Below are 19,321 nucleotides of genomic sequence, written 5' to 3'. Positions count from 1 at the left end.
TCTTTATTTTCTCTCTTTCCACTCACTGCTTCTTTATTTCTTTTTTCCTCTTGCTTAAAAAAAGCTCTAAGATGTCACAAACAGAGCTTTTAAAGCAGCTCCGGTATTTATCATGTCGTAAAAAAAAAAGAAACCACACAGGACCGCGTCACTACCCACTCCAGTGTTTGTAAATCCAATGCTAATTCAGTTTGTATAGTCCCTTCTAAGTTCTTAGGAAGATTATAACTGCTTTGTTTATGCATTGTTCATTTAGCACTGACAAAACACAGAGGAGTTGACTCCTAACAGGAGGGTCAGTCACAGACCAAACTGTCTCTTCCCTGTTCAGCCATTTTAAAACAATGCAATTGGATTAGGTTGGTGCTGCTTATTTTTTCTGTTGGCTTTAAATCATATATATATATATATATATATATATATATATATATATATATATATATATATATATATATATAGATAGATAGATAGATAGATAGATAGATAGATAGATAGATAGATAGATAGATAGATAGATAGATAGATAGATAGATAGATAGATAGATAGATAGATAGATAGATATATATATATATATATATATATATATATATATATATATATATATATATATATATATATATATATATATATATATATATATATATATATATATATATATATAGATAGACACACACACACTAATAAAATGATCAAAACCGGAACAAAGTCAAATATCCTTCAAGCCTAAAAAGCTTCTGATAAGACGGCTCTCTGTGCTCATTGTCAATTTAAATAATCTCCATAAAATGTTCCATATTTCTCGTAATATTTTTCAGCTTTGAGCTTGTAAAGTTTAGTAATTCCCCGCTCCTGTGGCTGGTTACCATATCAGCCTTTGCGTGTGGATGTTGTTGACGTTGGTGTTAACGTTCTAAGCAGGTCTTTGAATCTGTGCGTCTCTCTAAATCTTTCTCTCTCTCGTTGTTGTGGTTCAGTTACTGAACCTTTTCACCCAGTGGGATTGGTCCACCTACCTGGCCGACTACGGCAAGCCCACCTGCAAATACCTGAGAGTCAACCCACACACGGCGCTGGCTCTTCTGGAGAAGTGAGTAATGGTTTTGCATCCCTTTGTGATTTTTCCCTACTTAGGATTTAGCTTAGCTGTTTCTTACAATGTTAGCCTAACAAGTTAAAGCAGTTTTTTCCAGAAAAAACGAGTTAAACATCCTAAAGGAATACTCCAGAATTTTCTTTATCAGTGAGTTGATACCTTTAACAAAATCGTTTTTAATCTAAGGAGGAATGTTGTATATTCCTAAGACCACTTGAAAATTGGATGATGGAGATGAATTGTTCCCATTTTAGGTGCAAAAATCTTATTCCGTTGGCAAATAATCTTATTTACCTGCTCAAATCAAGGAAAAATACTCTAATTTCAAGAACAATTTTTTTATTTTTAGTTCTATTTTTGCAGTGTAAGACTAGTTGGGGCTTTTAAACATCCACCCGTCCACCCATTGTCTTCCACCATCTGAAATAAGTTGCGGCGACAACAGGTCCAGGAGGGACCCCCAGAAATCTCTCTCCAGCTCATTCTGGGGGTCCCCAAGGTGCTTTACCTGACTCCGCCAGATAGATTTGCTCCGCATATCCATCTGGAAACCTTCCGTTGAAGTAATTTTGGGAAGGGGCGAAAATACTGGTTAGCTGATTGGCCTATGTTGGTGATAGACGGGCCAAATAAACCAGTCAGATTCGTCGTCGCTCGTAACAGAGCGACGACGAAAACACAACCACAAGCCAAGCTACTCTTGCTGCTGCAGGTAAAGGCTCGTTAGCTCATCAAAGAAATATTCTGTAATTCCGATAAAACTTGCTCGATAGCCGCGCTAACGCTAGTTTCATCGGCTGAAGCCGCCATGTTCTTTAGAGTGAACTGTCGCGCTTCCCGTTGCGTCACACCTCAACCCGCCTCAAAGCCAACGCTGATTGGACGTTCGTTTGGTGAACGGCTCCAAATTTTCTTTAACGGAGAGTAGCCAGACTGATCTGCGAGTGAAACCTTGAAAGCTCGCGAGATCAGGATGGTCTCACGAGGCTACAAGGTGCTCCCATGCCAGATGGGATATCCCTCGAGGGAGTTCTGGGTTTCCTCCCCGTGGGAAGAGCCCAGCACTGCAAAAACGGAACTAGAAATAAGTAAAATGTTCTTAAAATGAGCGTATTTGTCCTTGATTTGAGCAGGTAAATAAGATGATTTGCCAACGGAATAAGATTTTTGCACTTAAAATAGGAACAATTCACCTCCATCATCTTATTTCAAGTGAAGGATGTCTAATTATCTTATTTTAGGGGTCAAAATACTCACTCCATTGGCAGATAATCTTATTTACCTGCCTAAATCAAACATAAATACACTAACTTTAAGAACATTTTACTTATTTTTAGATCGGTTTTTGCAGTGAGATGAAGACCCCAAACAAAGGAGGCACAAACACCCCAACTGATGTTTCATGTTTTTAAAAATAAATAAGCAAATAAAACCAACAAATAAATGTTTGATTTAAGATAAACATTAACACGATTTCCTCAGGCCCTAATGACATTTTTAACACTTTTGGTCACATGCAGACTGGGGATCAGTGTACACTGCAAAAATAGAACTAAAAACAAGTAAAATTCTCTTGAAATTAAGGTATTTGCCCTTGATTTGAGCAGGGAAATAAGACTATTTGCCAATGGAATAAGATTTTAGCACTTAAAATAGGAACAATTCATCTCCATCGTCTTATTTCAAGTGCAGTATATCTAATTATCTTATTTTAGGGGTAGAAATACTCATTACATTGGCAAAAAAATCTTATTTACCTGCTCAAATCAAGGGAAAATACATTAATTTCAAGAAAATTTTACTTATTTCTAGTTCTCTTTTTGCAGTGTATAAACGCTTTAGGTTGCAAGTACCAGGCTCCATAGTTAGGCGTGTGGGCCGAACTAGTGTCAGGAGTGGCAGTGTGATAATAAAGTGGCAGTTTGTTACGGGGCTCTGGCTGTGAATGTATCATGCAGTTAACAAACATGTGGGCCACACAATACAACCGATGAGGGTACCAACATGTTTTATCTCTAGCTTCACTAGAAATTTTCCCTAATGAATTCAGAGGAAGCACAAAAAGCGTTCAAAGATATTTAAATGGAAAGTTGTTTTTGCTAAAACATGCCTGGGGACTACTTAGATTAATGTACTGAGAACGAAACCTGAGCTGATAAGAAGGCTGAACGGGAAAACTGCTGTTATCCTTTTTTGAGCTTTAAACCTCTGGAAATGTCATTCTGTTGGAAATACAAAGAGAAAATGCTGTTCTGTTATTAATCCTGACGATGCTAATTGCCAATACAAAACCATCCAGACAGTTTACGCCTGTTCTCTGTTAATAAAAGCGAGTCTTACGCGCCTCTGCTCCCAATAAATCAGTGTTTGTTGACAAAACAAATATTTAAAATGTTGTAGATTGAAGTGCAGAAATTAGAATTGGCTAAAATCTGCTTTACCAAAAGCAGAGATCGGAAATCAACCACAAAGGTAGTCTTAATGTGGTTTTAGGGTAAAACCAGACGACTGCTTTCATGTAAGAAGCTAACGGACCCCCAGCTTATCTTCTTCATCCTCTCTCCTGTTTCCTGTCGTTCCTCCTTCTCCTGTTTCGACAGGTTGTTTAAGCCGTGAGTATCGTCTGTGTGACCGCGTGTGTGTCGTGCTGAGTGCAGGCATGTAGTGTTGAACTAACGAGTTTTTGAAAGTGTGAGTATATCTCCCCTGAAGGACTCTCAGGGTTAAGCGATATGTTGATGATACTGAAGTTTATCTCTACAACGACGCCCACATCTGGCTGTATCTGTGCCATCGCTGCTGATGATGATGATGATGATGAGAATCTCATCCTCTCTCACACACAGCCTGCATGAAAACAACAAGTTCTAATCTGGGTTGGTGGACTAATGGCTTGTGAGAGTTTTTACACAAATAATGTGCCGAGGAACGCTAACACACCCCAAAGAGAGAAGCAGATACGGTGGCTTCTCCATGCCAGGAGGAAGCGTTCTAATGGGAGCCGCCTGGCCGAGTGTTTGCCTACACCTCCTGGAGGCCTGGTGTGCGACTGCACATGTGTGTTTTTGACAATGTGTAACCGGTGGTTTTACAGTACAGTGAAAAAGAATTCGGCCCACAGGCATTTGTTTTTTTTTCACCCATCGATGCCATCTTTGCAGAGTCTCTTTCCTGTTTAATCATGAACTCTGACTCTAAGTTAGGGCGGTGCATAAAAGTCGATACAAAGATTAATATTAATGTTTTTTAAAGACGATTTAATATTGGTAATCTGGCTTTCTTCTTTTTTTTTTGTTCCCCAGTGTCCTGTCTAGCAATATGGCAATAGGAATTGATGTCTCAATGCCAGATAGAGCTCGACAGATTTTGCTTTTACAAGTGGAGCGAACAGCTTTCGCCATAGTGCTCTACTTGATTTATGCTTGTAAATAGCTTTATTGTGATTCCTGCAGGGAGAATTTCAAATTATATGGACACTACAATGGGAGAGTAAAGGAAGAACAAGAAGTGAAAGAAAAGAAAAGGAAAAAAAAGAGTAGAGGTGAAAGAAAGAAGAGATAAAAGGGAGAGAATGGCTTTCAATGTCGATATACCTCCCAACCCCTAGGGGGCATCATCACTGTTCACATCGAGGAAGTCCAAGTGAGACGAATTTGCAGAACAGGATTTTAGAAGCTCCTTCGTCCCTAAAATCAGACCATTTTTGGTTTCTGTGATACATTAAATGCATTGAACCAAATGCACTTCATTTTCCTGATAATAATATTCAATAAACTGAACATAAATATAATATTTGGCTGGTTTTGGTGACTGAATGACTTTGAGCATTAATTTGAAAGTAACAAATATCGATATTGGAGTCAAATCAAATCAAGCTGAGCTATGTATCGAGAATCGTATCGGCTCTTCCTAAATGTAACCAAGTCCTACCCTAAGTGATGTCTTTAGTTCTGGGTTCTTCTGTGACCTCCTGGATGAGTCTCAGATGTTCTCTTGGTGTAATTGTGGCCTGCTGGGCACTGCATTGTTTCTGAGTTTCTTTACTTCAGGCTTTGATGTGTTGCATTTTAAGATCTTTTAACCTACTTCATGTTGTCAGACAGGTTCTATTTGAGCCATTTTTAGTGAAACTGAGCTTAGCTTACCAAAATATATTTAATCACTATTCAGGGTGCTTGCGCAAGTCTTGAAAGTCTTAATAAGTATGGAATTTTGAAACACTGTTTTCCAGACCTTGAAAAGTCTTGAATTTTGTGTGAAAGTCTTAATAAAGTATGGGGGAAAAAAATGTGTGGTAGAATTTTACAGTATGCTCAAAGGCATTGTGAAATGAGAAATAGGAAGGTAGGCTATAAAACTATAATTTTACTAACTGGTCACGTACTGTATTAGCCTAATGGAATCAAACACTTGTTTGATGTGAAATTTATGTACTTGTGATTTTCATGTTTTGAAACGTTTTCATCAGTAAAAGCATAATTTACTGTGAATAATGCATTTTTTCATTGAATACTAGCCTATAAAAATTAACATTTCTAATAAACACAGTTTGTACAATCTCAACCAATGAAGTAGGCAGTAGGCACACAAGTATACAAGTACATAAAGTTAAGGTCTTGGGAAAAAAAATATCAGTTTTAAACAAATCTGGAAAAAGTCTGGAATTTTAATTTGGAATAAGAGCAAGCACCCTGCTATTAAATAGGACTTTTTTCCCTTATGTAAATAAATTCATCATTTGAAAACTGCTCTTTACAGTTAAATTGGTTTGGTTTGAAGCATCTAAGCGTGACAAAGAATCAGAAGAAATCCGTCAGGGTGTAAATACTTTTTCACGGCACTGTTGAACAGTTGTTTTACCCGTACGCTGCTGCCGGTCCTCTTTGCTCATCTTCCTCCCTCTGTCCTCCAGGATGAAGGAGACGAGCAGGAAGAACGTGGTCCTGGCCCAGTTCAAGAAGGCGGACAGGGACAGGCAGAAGCTCATCGACGCCGTCATCAAACAGCTCCGCAACCTCATCGCGCAGCACCACGCCTAAACGGAGTCCGCTGATTGGTCAGGAGGCCCAGAACAGCCCATTCTTCCGTCAACGTGGCAAAAATCTTGACTCCTGCATCAAAAATAATCCCCACGGTCTCCATCGTACCTCCTGCTCATTAGCCGCTAGCTAACCTGCCGTCAGCGCCCCTCTTTCTGGTGTGAATCGCGGGCTCTCCTGACTCCGGTAGCTAATCGGATGTTTTAGGAGCATCTAAACATGCTACATCCTAAACTTCTCTCTGTTGCTCCTCTTTTTAACATTAATCAGGAGCTTTGATCGTGTCGTACCCGATGCAGCCGGGTTAGACGTTAGTTAGCCGCGCCGTGGTGGCAGGAGAGATCGTAGAGGCGTAAAAAGGATCCATGGACGCCATATTTCTCCTGAAACTCTTACATTTCCGTGACCGAGCCGGTCGGCTTAAGCCGGCGGCTTCGGTCCGGATCGTTATCGTCTTCCGCGCTTTTTACTCGTAGCACAACCATAAAACACGTTGAATGTACGTCTGAGAGATTATTCTGCTGTCTGTGATGTTGTTGGGTTGCCTGGAACCTGGTGAAGCACTGAAAATAAGGTCTGAGAACCAAGCAAATACAGAATGTTACTGCAATATCTTCAAAGTCAACATGGCAACGGTTTTCCTCCCTAAAGGGATTCAAATATTAGCGAGAAACTTTTTTTTAACGTGGCTGTAGTTTGGGTCCTGTGAAGTGGTGTTGAATTAAACGTCTAAAAGTTAGCTTGGAGACAAAAGATCCTTAATTTAAGGAATAGTTGGGAACGGGGTTCTATGGAGGAAACAGAAGCAGTCACTGTCTTACCAGCGGTGGACTGGTGTCCAACCATTAGGAAAACTGGGCCTAGTTTATGGAGTATTAGGGTTCTAATTTGAAGTTGTGGTCCCATGGTGCTGTTAAAAGCACTCAATATGTTATCACTAGTGGACAACAGTCGGTGATTTCAGTTTAAAGAAAAATGCTAATTATTGGGATTTATTCTAAAGTGGGGTTCTGTGGAGCAGTTATGAGCCCTCAGCATCTTATTTGCAGCAAACAGTCGTAATAATGTTATTTTGCATAAATCTGGAGAACAATATTTGGGACTTTTGTTTAAGTGGGGTGATGCGGAGGAGTCATGGACAGTCAGTATCTTACCAAAGTAGATTCCTATCTTAAAATGAAAAAAAAAAAAAACAGTAGTTTATGCGTATATTATTTTCTTAAACTTTACTCTGTTGCCACTTAAGCATTAGCAGGTTATTGAAGCTTGTGGTAAAAGATCTAAAATTCAATATCAGCTCATTACATTATTTGGCTATCAGTATAAATAACTTGGGGCGTCTCAGTAAATAATCTAATGTGAATATGACACTAAAGCGGCTTTCATGTGACAGCATGGTAGACATTTTGATCAATGCAGCTTCATCCAAACTGCTGATAAAACAGTGACTGCTGAACCTCACCTAACCAATGTTTTCCCCTTTAATGGACAGTATATTTGTCCATTAAAGGGGAATATAACCTTTTAACATCACATTAAAACAGTTATCGCTGCTTTGCTCTCCTTGTGACGGTAATTTAAAGGTAAAAAAAGCAGAAGTTCACGTCACTTCACAGGACGCCGTCTAAAAAACGCCACCTGCCAATACTTGAACGGCCCGCCTGGCCTGTACGCCTCCGCAGTGAGTGTGAGAGATGCAAACACACAAGAAAAAAAGGGGACGTTCCCCGCCCTCGTAGTGAAACTTGATGAGAGAGGGGGGCATAATGCTCCAACCTGGCAACCGCTTTATATTGTCCAGTCTATAGTTTGTCTGCTTGACTGGGGGGGAGATTGATTCAGATTCTGATGCCAAGCACACACACAGTCCTGTCTTCCATGATGCAACGCTCTCTGGGTGTGTGTGCTCTGATACTTTCACACACAGGAAACTAATTAAAGCACAACAGCTACTTAGTTTCACACTATAGATTGTTCATGAAACTAATAGGGGTCTTTTTTTTTTGTTTTTTTTTTGTTAAACTTGGGTGCAATATTGTTGGCGTTGAATGAGAGGTGTGCGCTTTTTATAAAGGGATTCAGAGCTTCGTCGTGTTTTTTTTTTTACGTTTTTCCAGTTTTCTGTAGGATTCGCTGAGCAGCGTCTCGTTTCTACGACAATTATGTTGTGTTTTGTAGCTCATTTAGTCGTCGTTGGTTTGTGTTTTTACTAAAGGGAACGGGGTGTTGTCGAATGTGCCTTTTGCTCGTCGTCGTCGTGAAACAGCGACGCCGCCGTGTTCGGACTCTGCACAGATGGTTTACCATTAGAAAACTTTCTTTTCTTTACGTTTTGCCCCGTTAAAGCTCGTGGCTCAGTGTCAAAACTTCTCTGCAGGTTCCAACTAACATCTTGGAGCTGTGGTTTTTTTGTATCATTATTTCTCATAATTACATGAGATTATCAGTCCTGTTTTTTGTTTTCTGAGCGTAGATCCTGCAGCTCTGTTGGTTTTCTGCTGCTGCTGCCGGTGGTGGTGACGACGCTACTTTCTGTTCGTGTTTGTTTTGTTGCAAAGCAAAAACTGTTGTGACATAAGCACTGTAACACTCTGATGTATTAAACCACTAATTGATGGAAAATAAAGTGAGAAATGCCAAAAGACGGACATGAAATAAACGGCAAACTGAGCGTTTTTTTTTTGTTTTTTTTGCAGGTTTTGTTTATCTGAAGCTAATGTTTTGTTGCCGTTAGCTCCCCGATGACTGAATGTGTTATTTTCTGTGACCGATTGACCTCAGCGCTTCTTTATAAACACGCCGTCCTCCCGCCGTTATACTGGGGGTGACTAAGTTTGTCAAACCGATATAATCAAAGCTAAAAATCTTTAAAAAGCGTAGAAACACGCCCCGGTTGCCTCCCTTTTTCTGAACAGTCGAAAAAGTGCTGTTAGCACATATTTTGGCGCTGAGGCGGACTGAGAGGAAAGGTTCAAGGATGTCGGTAATCTGTTAAGCAAGCCGTGGCCTCAGAGTTGAGCAGACTTGGCGAAGCCACTTAAATCCTGATCCTGGTGTTTGTGGAGAACTCAGAAAGGTCGCCGAGGTCCCGTACATAAAGCTGGGAGGATGTTAGCCCCTCACTGCAAAAATGGAACTAAAAATTTGTAAAATGTCCTTAAAATTAGTGTTTTTGTCCTAGATTTGAGCAGGTAAATAAGATTATCTGCCAATGGAATGAGTATTTTAACCCCTAAAATAAGATAATTAGACATCCTGCACTTAAAATAAGATGATGGAGATGAATTGTTCCTGTTTTAAGTGCACAAATCTTATTCTATTGGCAGATCATCTTATTTACCTGCTTAAATCAAGGGAAAATACACAAATTTTAAGAACATTTTACTAATTTTTAGTTCCATTTTCGCAGTGCTGGATGGCTCCGTGTGGGTGGGAACTGATTTAACATCAGCACTAATTCACGCTGTGATTACCTGAAAAGGTAGAATATCAAACTCCCAGCAGCAGACGGCGGACCAGCACCACTTGGCTTACTTTATATCAAGCAGCTGGAAGGCTGGCTGTGAAACCAGCAGCAGTCGCTCAGTTTCAGAACCAGACAGACCAGTGGCCAAAGCTTTACTTTCCCTCCTAAAACAGTCCGGTACGCAACCACTGTCGCTCAAACGGCTGAAGAAGAGTCGTGGCGCTGGCCGTTTGACCTCAGCAGTCTGGATTCACGACGTCCGGCTCGGAAAGTTTTTCTGGAACGGCCCCTACGATGCAAAAACTGAACTAAAAATAAGTAAAATGTTCTTAAAATGAGTGTATCTGTCCTTGATTAGAGCAGGTAAATAAGATTATCTGCCAATAGAATACGATTTTTGCACTTAAAACAGGAACAACTCATCTCTATCATCTTATTTGAAGTGCAGGATGTCTAATTATCTTATTTTAGGGGTCAAAATACTCATTCCATTGGCAGATAATCTTATTTACCTGCTCAAATCTAGGACAAAAACACAAATTTTAAGAACATTTTATTTATTTTTTAGGTCCGTTTTTGCAGTGTAAAGTCGGTATTAGGAGTCGGTGCAGCAGAATGATGCCCGACATTCATGATGGCTGCTACTCACAGTAAAACCTCAAACTTTGACTGTTTTATGTAACATTTAGTGAGTCGTACAGGTTCAGCCTTTCAGTGTTCATCAGACGGGATGTTTCAGCTCCTTATTTGCTCAAAATACCGTCTACACTGCAAAAATGGAACTAAAAGTAAGTAAAATTTTCTTGAAATTAGTGTCTTTTCCCTTGATTTGAGCAGCTAAAAAAGACTATTTGCCAACGGAATAAGTATTTTTACCCCTAAGATAAGATAATTAGATATCCAGCACTTGAAATAAGATGATGGAGATGAAATGTTCTTATTTTAAGTGCAAAACTCTTCTTCCATTGGCAAATAGTCTTATTTAGCTGCTCAAATCAAGGAAAAAGACACTAATTTCAAGAAAATTTTACTTACTTTTAGTTCCATTTTTGCAGTGTAGAACGGCGTTATTGTCATTATTATTTTAACCACATTGTGAGCGTCCATGTTTTTCCCCTACCGTCCGACAGGAGGGGAAACTGGAACGGTAAAAGGTGGAGATGACGTGATCTGCGGCTCGTTGGCTCCGACCTCCGATGTTTAAAGGAACGCGCCGTAAATTAGTTCAGTCGGCTTAAGGAGAACCAGAACCAGTTTAAGGTGTCGACTCACTCAGGTTTGGTCCATAGAAGTCCTGCCTCGGCCGTGGAGGATCTGCTGCTAACATGTTGGAGGAAAACACCAGAGGACACCTTCAGGCGTCCGTTGGGTAGCGTTGTGCCGACAGCCAAATGGAAACCTACTCAGCAGTGATGGATCTAGACCAAAGTTACCAGGGAGGGACTATGTTTTTATTTCATGATGGGCACTGAAAAAAAATAATTAAACCAGGAAATACTGGGCAAAATGTGATCGTTTGATACATTAAGTGAGCCACAGAGCCACTTGTGTCTCTGGAACCGCAGGTTGCAAACTCCAGGAAACTGATCCTGTCTCAATACACTGCAAAAAGGGGAACTAAAAGTAGGTAAAATCCTCTTGAAATTTGTGTATTTTTCTGTGATTCGAGCTGGTAAATCCTTCTATCTGCCAATGGGATAAGATTTTTGTACTTAAAATAAAAACAATTCATCATCTTATTTCAAGTGCAGGATGTCTAATTATCCTATTTTAGGGGTGGAAATTCTCAATCCATTGGCAAATAGTCTTATTTAGCTGCTCAAATCAAGGAAAAATATACTAATTTTAAGAAAATTTTACTTTTAGTTCCCTTTTTGCAGTGTACGGCTGAAGATAAAAGAGAAATACATTAATTTTAAAATTACTGTTAAAATAAAAATGTAAAGGTAAGAAATTAAATGGGCCCAAGGGAACAACCGGTTACAATTTTCCAGCACACATCATTTCCGAAATGTAATCAATTACAATTAATTAGCACTTAACCTTTTTTCACACAGTATTATTTTTTTTCCCTTTCTCATGAGGAACTATTTAGTTTTATGTCTTCAGTGCTGGGGCCCTGACCACTTCTTTGCATTTCCAATAATCAACCCTTTTTTCCCACTCTGACCCTCGCTGACCCGCCTTAGTTCACATTTTTCCTGAAAACATTCATGCACTGACTAAATATTTCTAGAAAGCCTCTCTCAGCTCTGCGTATCTGTAGCCCTCCCTGATGCGGAGAAGCAGCCTTTTGTTATTGAAGTCGCTCCGTAATCACTTTAGAGCCGCTGAAAAACAGCCGACTGTGCAGATTTGACTTCCTCCTTTTACTTCCTGTTAGAAACGTTCTGTTTGGGTCAATCCTTGGGTGTCCAGCACTTGAAAGTGTAACGTGATTAACTTTGCAGAGAGGATCCTGCGTCCCAGCGTCGGTTTGCTACAATCTGCATTATTTTTTCAGCTAACATGTCATTTCCTGAAAGGAGTATTTGTGCAGAAAGTTGAAATTCCCAAGAGTCTCAGTCATGACGTTCTACGAAACCACAGCAGACCCCAGGAGAACCGGCTCTTCCTGCAGGTTCTACAAGTTAAGGTTCTTCCTAGTGGGCCTGTTTGACCCGATTCTCTACACCAGTAGTCACTGTAAAAACGGAACTAAAATTAAGTAAAATTTTCTTGAAATTAGTGTATTTGTCTTTGATTTGAGCAGGTAAATAAGATTATCTGCCAATGGAGTGAGTATTTTAACCCCTAATATAAGATAATTAGATATAATGCACCTGAAATAAGATGATAGAGATGAGTTGTTCCTATTTTAAGCGTAAAAATCTCATTCCATTGGCAAACCATCTTATTTACGTGCTTAAATCAAGGACAAATACACTAATTTCAAGAAAATTTGACTTAGTTTTGTTTTTGCAGTGCAACTCAGGTCCCTGAGGGCCGCCGTTCTGCAGCTTTTAGATGCATCTCTGCTTCAACACGAGCCTGGCTGCAGGCTAAAGGTTGCTGGTTCCACTCTATTAGACACTGCAGCGTGTTTTTGAAGCAAATAAAACAAAGAAAATAAGTTTTTTTTGGCTGCATGGTGGTGCAGCTGATACTGTTGCCTTGCAGCACGCTGGAAAAAAAGGAACTCAGAGTAAGTAAGGTTTTCTTGAAATGAGTGAATTTGCCCTTATTGTGAGCAGGTAAATAAACGATCAGAAGCTCTGCAGCAGGTCCACCTCTGACGGCTCAATGAAGACCTGAAGCTTTGGAGTGGCCTGGTCAGGGTGGTTGATGGTTCAAAACCCCCCACTCTGGCTCATATAAAGCTGTTCTGCAGAGAAGAATGGACCAAAGCTCCTCCAGACGTTAAAACGACTCCAGCTAAAGCAAACACCGATGGAACCAGGGATCAGGAGGAGGAGGAACCTCTTCTCTGCAAAAACCAACCTTAAAATAAGTAAAATGTTCTTAAAATGTGGGTTTTTGTCCTTGATTTGAGCAGGTAAATGATATTATCTGCCAATGGAATGAGTATTTTGATCCCTGAAATAAGATAATTAGATATACTACACTTGAAATAAGACGATGGAGATGAATTGTTCCTATTTTAAGTGCAAAAATCTTATTCCATTGGCAAATCATCTTATTTACCTGCTCAGATCAAGGACAGATGCACTAATTTTAAGAAAAAGTACGTTATTTTTAGTTCAGTTTCTGCAGTGTTCTCCACACAGCACCAGGGTGCTTGGGCCAGCTTGTTTGGCTTAATGAGTTAATTTGAAAATTTTGTTTTGGATTTTTTTTTTTTTTTTTTTTGTGAGGTGTGTCCAGACTCACACGTCCATGAATCAGCCTTTGTGGTCGCTTCATCATAGCCTCAGAATAAAGGTGAGGACAACTCCTGGTATCAAACAAACCCATTAAAACTCCAAAATCATGCCTAAAATCAGGCTTTTTAACATCCCAGACAGCACATCTATCCTTAAACACGTTATTTCTCTTAGTTATATTGCTTTATTTTTTAGATATTCTGTCCTCTGCTTTGCTGGAGCAGGTCACCTGAGGTCGGCTCAGCGTGTCAGGCCTCAGACTGTCTCATTCACGCACGGCTGCAGCGTTCGTCTGATGGGATCGTTGTTTTCACGTGATGCCCGCGGTCTGATAGCCCGTTCCAGCAGAGCGGGGAGATATGGAGGCTAAATATAGCGGCAGGAAGCGATGGTTCGATAGCGCAGAATGTCTTCCTGCACCAACTGGTGAGCCAGGATCCTGCGCCGCTGGGAGGAAGAGCGAGGAGTCTCATGCCCCCCCCCCCCCCCCCCCCTGTTTTATGTCTGCAAACCACAACAAGCACGACCGCGCATGTTTTTGAGTTTGTCTTCGTTTGAGCGCGTCAGGGTTTTTTACTGGTTAGTCTGATTTACGGTGCCCTACAAAAGGATTTGTACCCGCTGAACTTTTTCTCCCACTTTGCCACATTAAGAGCCACAAACTTTGAAGTGTTTGTTGGGATTTATGCGACAGACCAACGCAAAGCGGCCTGTAATTGGGGAAATTAGAGAACGATGACGCATCGTTTTCAGTTGGTGTTGCTTTGCTAATCAAAGTCTGTGACATGCGTGTTCGTTCAGCCCCTCCAAATCAGCAGTTTGTAGATCTAGACTGAAACTTTGGGCCAATTTCTCTTTGCAAAATTAGTCCGTCTGGATGAAGAGCGTCTGTTTCATAGATTTTGAGCTGGGTGTGGGCTGGGCTTTGACTAGGCCGTTCTGACACAGGTCTAAATCGGCTCTCAGGTTCTTCCAAAAAAAGTAAAAAACAAAGCAACTGGACTTGTTTTCCGTAGTTGAAGACGTTTCGCTTCCTCTCCAGGAAGCTTTCTCAATTCAAAAAGTCTGGAGTAATGATGAGTAACAAGCTTTATACTACTGCCCAACAAAGGCCTGTAATGGCTTAGATAACATGCAAATTCAATCGAAACAGGTCCACCCCTTAGTAATGTTCTGTCAGGTTCTGTTTTAAGGTCGCTGTCCTGCAGCCTCTCGCAGGTTTTCTGTCAGTGTCTCCCCGTGTTTAGCTCTGTCCATCTTCCCAACATCTCTGCCCAGCTTCTCCGTCCCTGCTGGGGAAAAGGAAAACCCACAGCATGATGCTGCCACCACCATGTTTCAGCGCAGGACGGGCTAGTCCAGGTGATTTGCAGTGTCCTCTCAAGGCCTTCTTTCAATAATCTCTTCCATAAAGGCCAGATTTGTGGACTGCAGAGCTAATTAATACGTTGTCAGATTTTCCCACCCGAGCTGTTAATCTCTGCAGCTCCTCACGATCACCTGCAGCTTCTTGGCTGCTTCTCTGATCAACGCTCTCCTTGCTCAGCGGGTCAGTTTAGTTGGACGGCCTGATCTCTGAGGGTCTCCAGGTGTTGCTTTACTACTTCCATTCTCAAATGGAAGGTGTTCAAAGCTTGAGATATTGTTTTATTTATTATTGTGGTCTTCTCCATGTTCTCCTATAAACCCCTGAGGCCTTCACAGAAGAGCTGGATTTACACTGACATTTGCTAACTTTGTGAACTCTAAAGCAAAACATCTGAAAACCTGACAATTTTGCTCCCACTTCACATTAAGGATTTTCTAATTTTTATTTTATTTATCCTTTATTTAACCAGGTAATACCCATTGAGATTAAAAATCTCTTTTGCAAGGGAGACCTGGCCAAGATAGGCATCAAAATTACATCACATCATTACATACGTACAAAGACACACACATAAAGGCCAAATATGCACTTACAATGAAATCTCAATTAAAACATTGACATGTGAGGGAGTCCAACTCAAAGCATCTCATTCTCAGCTTAAAAATACTCAAAGGAACCAATTTACTAAGTTTCAAGTTATTTTGCAGCAAATTCCATGTAAAGGGAGCAGAGTAAGCAAAGGCCTTTGCTTACTCTGGACATTACAAACAAAGTGCATTTATTTTTGAGACACCAACACAAGCCAAAGAATGTGGGAAATGTTTTAAAGGAGCTCAATCTAACTGCAAGGCACTGCATTTTAAACCCAGTTTATCATTTTTCCATGACCCAGGTCAAATTCCTTGTTTGTGGAAACAATCCTGGCCGGTGGAGCAGCTTCTGATCCGACGTGACGGAGGACCTGCACAGGTTTGGTGTTATTGAAACTCTCATGGCGGGTTTATTTATCCTCTAAAAGCTGCTGTCAGTATTAGTAACGCGTTCTAATAGGCTACACTTGCCTTTTGCTTCAGAGCTGCGCTGCACGGCGTCTCCATCGCCTCCTGGTCTGGATCTCCTTTGCATGGCGTCGGGCTCCTGTGTGTGTGGCAAGGTGAAACAGTCAGATTAGCAGATATCAGGATGTTATCTCTGCTTCATCCAAACATGGAGATCAGGCGATTAAACATGCAGATATAAAATCAGGTTAATCTCAGTTCTTCCCCTCCACACTTTAGAAAATAAAGCCTCCTGTTGTCTCACCTTCCAGGGCAGGTAAGAAATGGGAAAACCTGAGAGATAAATGCTGCACAACTAAACGGCATGTAGATGTAACTTTTTACAAAAATGTAAATGAGCATTGATTTATATTTGAACTGGAGATGGAATGGGCTCAGAAAGATCTTCTCGTGTTTGGAGACCAGCAGGTAAACCTCCTGGAAATGCTACGTCTCCCATCTTGTTTGTCTTTGGGGGGAGAAACCTGCAGGCCAGCTTTGGTGATTTTCCCCTGAGAAGGAAGGAAAGAAGGAAAGAAGGAGGGAGAGAAAAACAAGAGACCAGTTTCAGGTTTAGGACAAAGGATGCAGAAAATGTGTAGGAACTGTATGAGAGCTGTAATTAATGTTTTCTATTCCCTGTTTTATGTCCAACTAGATTCTTTTTTTTTACAATAAATGTGATGAACCTTAATGTGAGAAAATAAAAGTGAAAAGTCTGAATTTACAGCCTTCCTGTAGAGTTTCCACAAATTAATTAAAAAAAAGTTCAAAATCGATTTATTTACTGCAGATTTCTGTCAAGATAAAAGCAAATAAAAAACATGGATGGATGGATGGTCGATGGATGGATGGATGATCAACGGATGGATGGATGATCGATGGATGGTCAACAGATGGATGGATGGATGATCAACGGATGGATGGATGGATGGATGGATGGATGGATGATCAATGGATAGATGGTTGGTCAACAGATGGATGGATGGATGATCAATGGATGATGGATGGATGGATGGATGGACGGATGGTCAATGGATAGATGGATGGATGGATGGATGGATGGATGGTCAATGGATAGATGGATGGATGGATGGATGGATGGTTGGTCAACGGATGGATGGATGATGGATGGATGATGGATGGATGGTCAACAGATGGATGGATGGATGGATGGATGATCAACGGATGGATGGATGATGGATGGATGGTTGGTCGATGGATGGATGGATGGATGGATGATCAACGGATGGATGGATGATCGATGGATGGTCAACTGATGGATGGATGATCAATGGATGGATGGATGGATGATCAATGGATGGTGGATGGATGGATGGATTAATGGATGGATGGATGGTGGGTCAACAGATGGATGGATGATCAACAGATGGATGGATGGTCAACGGATGGATGGATGGATGGATGGATGATCAATGGATGGATGATTAATGGATGGATGGATGATCAATGGATGGATGATCAACAGATGGAAGGATGGTCAACGGATGGATGGATGGATGGATGGATGATCAACGGATGGATGATGGATGGATGGATGATCGATGGATGGATGGATGACCAACAGACGGATGGATGGATGGATCAGGCCGGTTGGTTCATTGACATGAAGTCATCTATAAACTGGTGTGTTTTGGTTTCTGGGGTCAGAACATGAAGCCGTCTGGTCTGGGTTTGGACCGGGCCTCCTGGGTCCAGATCACCCAGCAGAACCTCAGGAGGACTCACCTTGGACTCACCTTGGGCTCACCTTGGGCCTGCGGTTCCTCCCTGCGGTTCCTCCAGGAGCCCATTGAGGTGCTGAAGGAGGCTGAAGGAGCATCAAAGCTCCCTGGTTCTCCTGCTTTAGCCTCATGAAGAACGTCGTCTGCATGAAGGCCTCCTCCTGCCTCTCTGCTCTGAACACAGCGGCCTAATGAAGACGGATGAGACGGCGCGCACACTTCTCCCAGCCCCCTGGTTACCCACCAGCCCCCTGGGCTCAAAGGTTAAAGAAACACAAACGCGCCTCCATGCTTGAGCGACCGCAAGGGCCCCCCCCCCCCCCCCCCCCCCGTAATTCCCCAGGCTCCTCTAATCCCGGCTCTGTGACACGTTTCAAACTCCCAGGATAAAATCTAGATGCTGAGTTTAAACGTCAGCCTCCCGTTGGTGCTGCGTCCTTTCTGCGTCGGGTCCTTCGTCCGGATTTACTGACATGTTCCCGTTTCTCCTCTCACATCACAAACCTCCAACCAGGACTCATTTTAGAAGGTCAAAGGAAAAAGATTTGTTCAATAAATAAACAGAAAATGCATTTCTGAAAGGCTTGTTCGTCAGATTAAACGTAACTTTTGAAAAGAAAAAAACAACCTTTAAGTCGTTTTATTAAGCCCCCATTTCTGCCTGAAAAATGCAGCTTTCTTTATTGGTCGGATGCAATATTCTGAATCTCAAATGCCGTGTTTTTATTAGTTGGAACAAAATAAATGTATAATTAACAGAAATACACTGCAAAAACGAAACTAAAAGTAACATTTTCTTGAAATCAGTGTATTTTGCCTTGATTTGAGCAGCTAAATAAGATAAGATAAGATAAGATAGTCTTTATTGATCTCACAATGGAGAAATTCACTCGTCACATCGGCTCATACAAGAAGGTTCAGAGTAGGGAAGGTGCATTCAGTTATATACAGTGAATCTTCATATATACAATGGATCAGAAAGAATACCAAAAAATACAAAAAAGGAAATAGAAATGGGCATATGATGTCTCATTTACATTCTTAGTGGTCTATATATATATATATATATATATATATATATATATATATATATATATATATATATATATATATATATATATATATATACTTAAATATATACATATATATATATATATATATATATATATATATATATATATATATATATATATATATATATATATATATACTTAAATATATACATATATCTATGCGCCTACTTACATACGCACCTACGCGTATGTATGTGCATATACATTGTATACATTTGTACATACATACATACATACATACATACATGTGGGCTGACTTATGTTCAGGTGGTGATAGCAGCCACAAATAAGACTATTTGCCAGTAGAATGAGTATTTTTCCCCCTAAAATAAGGTTATTAGCTATTCTGCACAAGATGATAGAGATGAATTATTATTTTAAGTGCAAAAATCTTATTTCATTGGCAAATAATCTTATTTAGCTGCTCAAATCTAGGAAAAATACACTGATTTCAAGAAAATTTTACTTACTTTTAGTTCCCTTTTTTAGTGTAAAGGCTTTAAAACACCATCAGTCTGTGTTAATCTATATAAGGTGTTTCACTTAGACAATTGAGTTACTGAAACAAATTAACTTTTCAATAATATTTCAATTTATTGAATTTGACAACACATTTTTTTTCTTCCTATTTTTCC

The 19,321-nt window shown here is 40.4% G+C and overlaps 1 protein-coding gene across 6 annotated transcripts in view; it reads left to right on the top strand.

Moving 5' to 3' along the window:
* The window catches only part of exoc6b (exocyst complex component 6B), a 139,903-nt gene extending 132,577 nt beyond the window's left edge, over positions 1-7,326 (top strand). For 3 of the 6 annotated variants that reach the window (XM_036146668.1, XM_036146665.1, XM_036146667.1), the window contains 2 exons: positions 976-1,088; positions 6,007-7,326. In XM_036146668.1, coding sequence (XP_036002561.1) covers positions 976-1,088; positions 6,007-6,147 — 254 coding nt within the window. In that variant the 3' untranslated portion in view covers positions 6,148-7,326. Of the gene's footprint in view, positions 1-975; positions 1,089-3,694; positions 3,707-6,006 lie in introns of all 6 variants that reach the window. The other 3 variants (XM_036146664.1, XM_036146666.1, XM_036146669.1) reach the window with 2 other exon arrangements.
* Positions 7,327-19,321: the final 11,995 nt, after the last annotated feature.

This window comes from Fundulus heteroclitus, chromosome 14 (assembly GCF_011125445.2).
Source record: "Fundulus heteroclitus isolate FHET01 chromosome 14, MU-UCD_Fhet_4.1, whole genome shotgun sequence".
Lineage (NCBI taxonomy): Eukaryota > Metazoa > Chordata > Actinopteri > Cyprinodontiformes > Fundulidae > Fundulus > Fundulus heteroclitus.
This window is presented reverse-complemented; position numbering and strand designations above follow the sequence as displayed.